Source organism: Penaeus monodon, chromosome 37, assembly GCF_015228065.2.
Source record: "Penaeus monodon isolate SGIC_2016 chromosome 37, NSTDA_Pmon_1, whole genome shotgun sequence".
Taxonomy (NCBI): domain Eukaryota; kingdom Metazoa; phylum Arthropoda; class Malacostraca; order Decapoda; family Penaeidae; genus Penaeus; species Penaeus monodon.
The window spans coordinates 20,950,148-20,955,147 of NC_051422.1; the positions used below are offsets into that span (position 1 = coordinate 20,950,148).

A 5,000-nucleotide genomic window follows, 5' to 3' on the forward strand; every position below is an offset into this window, starting at 1 on the left:
AACTATGACTATTATTAACTGATTATCTGGTATCGATCTGAAGGTGGTCATGCAAGCGCTTGGGAAAAGTACTCGATAAGAAATAAAGTTAATAGTTTTCCAAACTTGCTTTTCTCCCTTGTATTAAGTGTTTGAATTCCGTCTATGTGGATTTGCAATTATGATTTGCAATTGGAAGATGGATGATTTTTCCTCTTCTCTTTCTCGTCGTTTTCTTTCTTCTTCTTCTCATTCTCCCTTTCCTTCTTCTTCTCCCTTTCCTTCTTCTTCTCCATCTCCTCCTCCTCCTCCTCCTCCTCCTCCTCCTCCTCCTCCTCCTCCTCCTCCTCCTCCCCCTCCTCCCCCTCCTCCTAGTCTACATCACTTAAAAGTTGATGATTTGTTACCAAATGGAAAGACAAGGAAGTGGCACCTACCAGCATTTGGCAGAAAATTAATTCATAATGTGGCAACATTTTATTATTGTAAATAGTATTACATTGTACATGCTTGACATGAGTCGACTTACATATGTAATTAACATCAGTATCACAAAATACAGATATATTTTATCCCTCTGGAATCAGAAGTATACCGTCTTGAAATCGGGGCAGATATTGGTCTCTACATAAGAAAAAAATATTAGAAAACTCTTACCAGGATGCATATACATTGATTGGTGAAGCTACCTTCAAATACATGCTAATTAAACTTCCTTTTCGTTTGTGGATTGAAGGGAAACCTTATTCGGATCATGTATGGAACATTTCTTGCATCATCTTATAAAATACCTTTGTTGTTATGAATCAGCATTTTCACCTGGTACCCAACTCTGCTTACTCTAACGTAGCAACACAATGAGCAAGGATTTTTTTTCAAGAATGACAACGTAAATATATATGATTCAGCAGCACAACTATCAGACACATATAACATTTATGCAGCTTTTATATGATACAAAACAGTTACATGCTTCCACCAATCCAACTGAAACTGCAACTCGGGTTTCGGGCCAGAAAAAGCAGTTTTTGGTTATTCTCCAAGATTGTAGGTGGACTTGTAAAGACAAATTTCGGATATTTGAAGATAAGATTGACTTCTCCATTATCTAGCATATTTTAGTTTAATTTAATTATGTGTAGAAAATGTGACATCCAATATACAACAAGTAACAGTAACTTGATAAGTATACAGTAAAAAAAAAAAAAAAAAAAAAAAACGCGCACTGAACATCACATTCCCGAGGGCGAGGCACATTCCTCCTCCCGCTATGCTTTATCCCCGAAGAGTATCTTCATAATGAACATCCCCCCCCCTTGCACGGCGTCGACGCGGCATGACATCACACTTTCAGGCGAGGGCACTGAGCGTGACGCGCCGGTCCTCCAGCTGCGCCCTCTGAGCCGCCTTCACCCCCTCCTGGTGCCTGACCAGAATCACATACGTAACGGCGCCGCTGCTCGCGTACAGGATCACCGAGATGAATCCTAAGGCCTTAAAAGGGAAGGAGGGAGGGGGGTTGAGAGAGGCTGGAATCCGGAGGCTAGTTAGCTGGCTAGTTCAAGGTGTTTACGGAGGATAATGTTTTGTAATAAGGATAATGGTGATAGTGCCAGATATAAACTCATAATAATTCACAATATCTGAGTTATATAAATAGACCCAGTAAATTGCCTCTATGTGATACGGTAGGTTTAAATCTAATAATGACCTTGATAATACATCCATGACATCACATCCATGACAGAGAGAGAGAGAGAGAGAGAGAGAGAGAGAGAGAGAGAGAGAGAGAGAGAGAGAGAAGAGAGAGAGAGAGAGGAGTGAGTGAATGTGTGAGTGAGGAGTGTGTGTGGCAGAGGCAGAGGCAGATATACAGATACAGATAGAGACAGAGGCAAAGATAGAGACAAGGACAGAGGCAGAGATAGAGACGGACAGAGTGAAAGGCAGAGATAGAGATAGAGACAGGGGTAGATATAAAGATAGAGACAGACACACATATAGACAGAGACAGTGATGGAGATAGAGACAGAGACAGAGGCAGATATAGAGATACAGACAGAGACAGAGATAGCGACAGAGACAGAGACTGAGACAGAGAGAGAGAGAGTTGAGACAGAGAAAGAGACAAAGACAAACCCAAGAGAACAGAATGAAAGAGATATAAAAGGGGGAGAAAAATAACTACGCCACCCTGCTTCACCAAACACCGAAGAAAACAGAACGTGGAACTACTAACTATGGCTGCGATGACCATGGAATAGTTATTGGAGCATTCGTTCCTGGTGAGCGTGAGGACGGAGCCCACGAGCATCAGAACCAAGGCACACACGTTGAACCATATGTCCTGGAAAGGAGGAAGGAGGAGGGGTCTTTATATCATCACCAAGCGACCTTGAAGGAGGCACGGTCCAGTCCAGGAACATCGGTTTGCATGCAGATGTGGTATCCTTTTGAATGTCCTGATTATACGGTGTGGCATATGGTTTATTTGCATTGACGTAATCTTTATTCACGTGATTATTTGATGTTGATTTTGTGCTTACTTGTGCGTTGTAGTATCCTATGTTTTGCGAAACCCAAAATTTATCAGTTATAATATGATACAAAAAGCCACAAACAAATATGATCTTGTCCCTTTACAAAAATACTTACCCCTTTAACCCACGTGGGGGTAGTTAGCGGGTTCCTGCCTCCTACGAGAACCAACACTGCCGTGACGTAAGATACAAGGGTCGCCGCCAAGCACACGCCGCACGGTAACAGGTACATCGCGAGGAAGGTGCTGTCTCCAGGACAGCTGTTCTCCGCCAGGAAGAGGATCATGCCAGTCACCAGGATCAGCTGATGATGCAGTTAGGGAGGAAATGGAGAGAGTAAGCGAGTGGATGCGCAGGTGGATGCATGGGCTTAATTTGCTGGGTAGGTAGACTGCCAGCTGCAATATATACGTGCACACTGCATATATATGTTTTTTTTTAATGTATGTTTGCGATTATAAGTATCAACATTGACTTTAAAATAAAGAGAGGTAGATAGATATACAGACAGATAGATAAACAGATAGAAAGATAGACTGATTAATTGATATTTATATGTATATATATTACACACATACACACACACACACACACACACACACACACACACATACACACACACATACACACACACATACATAATATATATATATATATATATATATATATATATATATATATATAGATAGATAGATAGATAGATAGATAGATAGATAGATATAGAGAGAGATACATGTAGGCAGACAGAAATAGAACAGATATTGCAGATTGTGACCAATATACAAGTAGATTAATATACGTGATCTTGTATACATATGAATACCTGTACCGTTCGTGCATTTATATGAATAAAGAATATATATATATATATATATATATATATATATATATATATATATATATATATATATATGAAATGCTGTTTACGAGTAACGTCATGTTACCAGTTACAAGTTAAACCTTGATATTGATAGTTATTTGCAATGAAACATTTTTCATCCCTCGAACACGACTGACAACTTGCTGAGTAAACATATCCGCGATGCAGCGAAACGGACACTTGTACAGAAAGCTCTTGTGCAGCTGTATGGCTTTCTCGTGAGACCTGACACGCACATCTGTCCCGCGAGTTACCAATATTTAGAGCATTATCTATTTTAATGAAGGGATGTTGAATGTCCGTGTGCAATGTACTATAAAATACCAAACATACGACTTGGATGTCAGCATTTTGATGCAATGAGCACATCACATGTTATATATGTTATATCTGTCTTTACATATAAATGCCATCATATAGGGCACCTAAACGAACCCAAAACAGCTGTTGCTAGCTTCGGTCTCGTCTAGTTAATAAAAAGCGCGAGATTTTTGCGTTGTTTCTCTGGCGTCACTCAGGTCACGCATGAAACAGAGCTGAAGGGGGTAAAGATTTTAAAAAAATGTACATAAAAGAATTACTAAGTAACTAAACAGGAATAAATGAAAGAAGAGAAAATCAAATGTTGGGAAAAGAGTTGGGAAAGCAAAAAAATGGCAAAGGAGGAAAGAACAAGGGTGCTGTATCGTGTTACTACCCAGATAGACGATCAGGGAGGGGAATGAGGGACGGGGGAGAAGGAGGGAGAGAAATGGGGGAGGAAAATACGCACAATAGAGACAAAAGAAGATAAGGGGATGCAGAATGAAGGAGTCTGGTGGGTAAGCCAGTCATAATTTAGGTAAAAGATAAGCGAGGAACAAAATTATTACTCGCAGAAATTGTAACAGCTAAACAATCAAAAACAATGGCCAAGTTGGGAAAAAACAAAACTATCAAATTTGGATGGAGACAGACGAAGAGAGGTACTATGCGGGTATTATCTGTAATTACCAATTGTAGACTGGCCATTTGTGTGTGTGTGTGTGTGTGTGTGTGTGTGTGTGTGTGTGTGTGTGTGTGTGTGTGTGTGTGTGTGTGTGTGTGTGTGTGTGTGTGTGTGTGTGTGTGTGTGTGTGTGTGTGTGTGTGTCTGTTTGTTTTATAGGTGTGTCAATGCTGGTGGTAACCAGAACTAGATTAGATACTGCAACTGCTTGTTTCTGGTAAAGATAAATGGATGCACATTATCACTCATATGCCTTTGCTCCAGTGCGCGTCCCCTCTCTTGGTTAACTGAACTTTAGTGAATGCGAAGAGATATAATCACAACCTCCTTTTATGAGAGAAAAATCTTGAAAGTCCCATAGACATACACATACCCAAATACCCAATTTATAAGGAAAAGGCATCCACCTCGTCTATGGAACAATCATAGATAAGCGATCACACCTTCACTATTACTAATGCCTTTCATGGTTGGCTGTGATTAATTGCGTAAATTTTGTTATAAGCAATCGGACATAAGTGATATCTTAAAGACGGTGCTTTTGTGTTTTAGTAAACGGTAAATAGATAGTTGTCATACCTATCGGAGTACAAATGGCGATTTTTTTAAAAAAG

General features: G+C 39.9%; 2 protein-coding genes across 2 annotated transcripts in view; one reads left to right on the forward strand and one right to left on the reverse strand.

Annotated features, from left to right (window-relative positions):
- LOC119596050 (homocysteine S-methyltransferase YbgG-like) overlaps positions 1–104 on the forward strand; it is a 9,533-nt gene extending 9,429 nt beyond the window's left edge. Inside the window, exon 6 of the mRNA XM_037945156.1 lies at positions 1–104. This exon is cut by the window's left edge and continues 158 nt beyond it. The gene's annotated coding sequence lies outside the window, so the exon portion shown is untranslated.
- Positions 105–441: 337 nt separating this feature from the next.
- The window catches only part of LOC119596051, a 9,325-nt gene continuing 4,766 nt past the window's right edge, over positions 442–5,000 (reverse strand). Inside the window, exons 2-4 of the mRNA XM_037945157.1 lie at positions 2,635–2,823; positions 2,219–2,326; positions 442–1,473 (exon numbers count right to left, since the gene is read on the reverse strand). Coding sequence (XP_037801085.1) covers positions 1,330–1,473; positions 2,219–2,326; positions 2,635–2,823 — 441 coding nt within the window. The 3' untranslated portion in view covers positions 442–1,329. The remainder of the gene's footprint in view (positions 1,474–2,218; positions 2,327–2,634; positions 2,824–5,000) is intronic.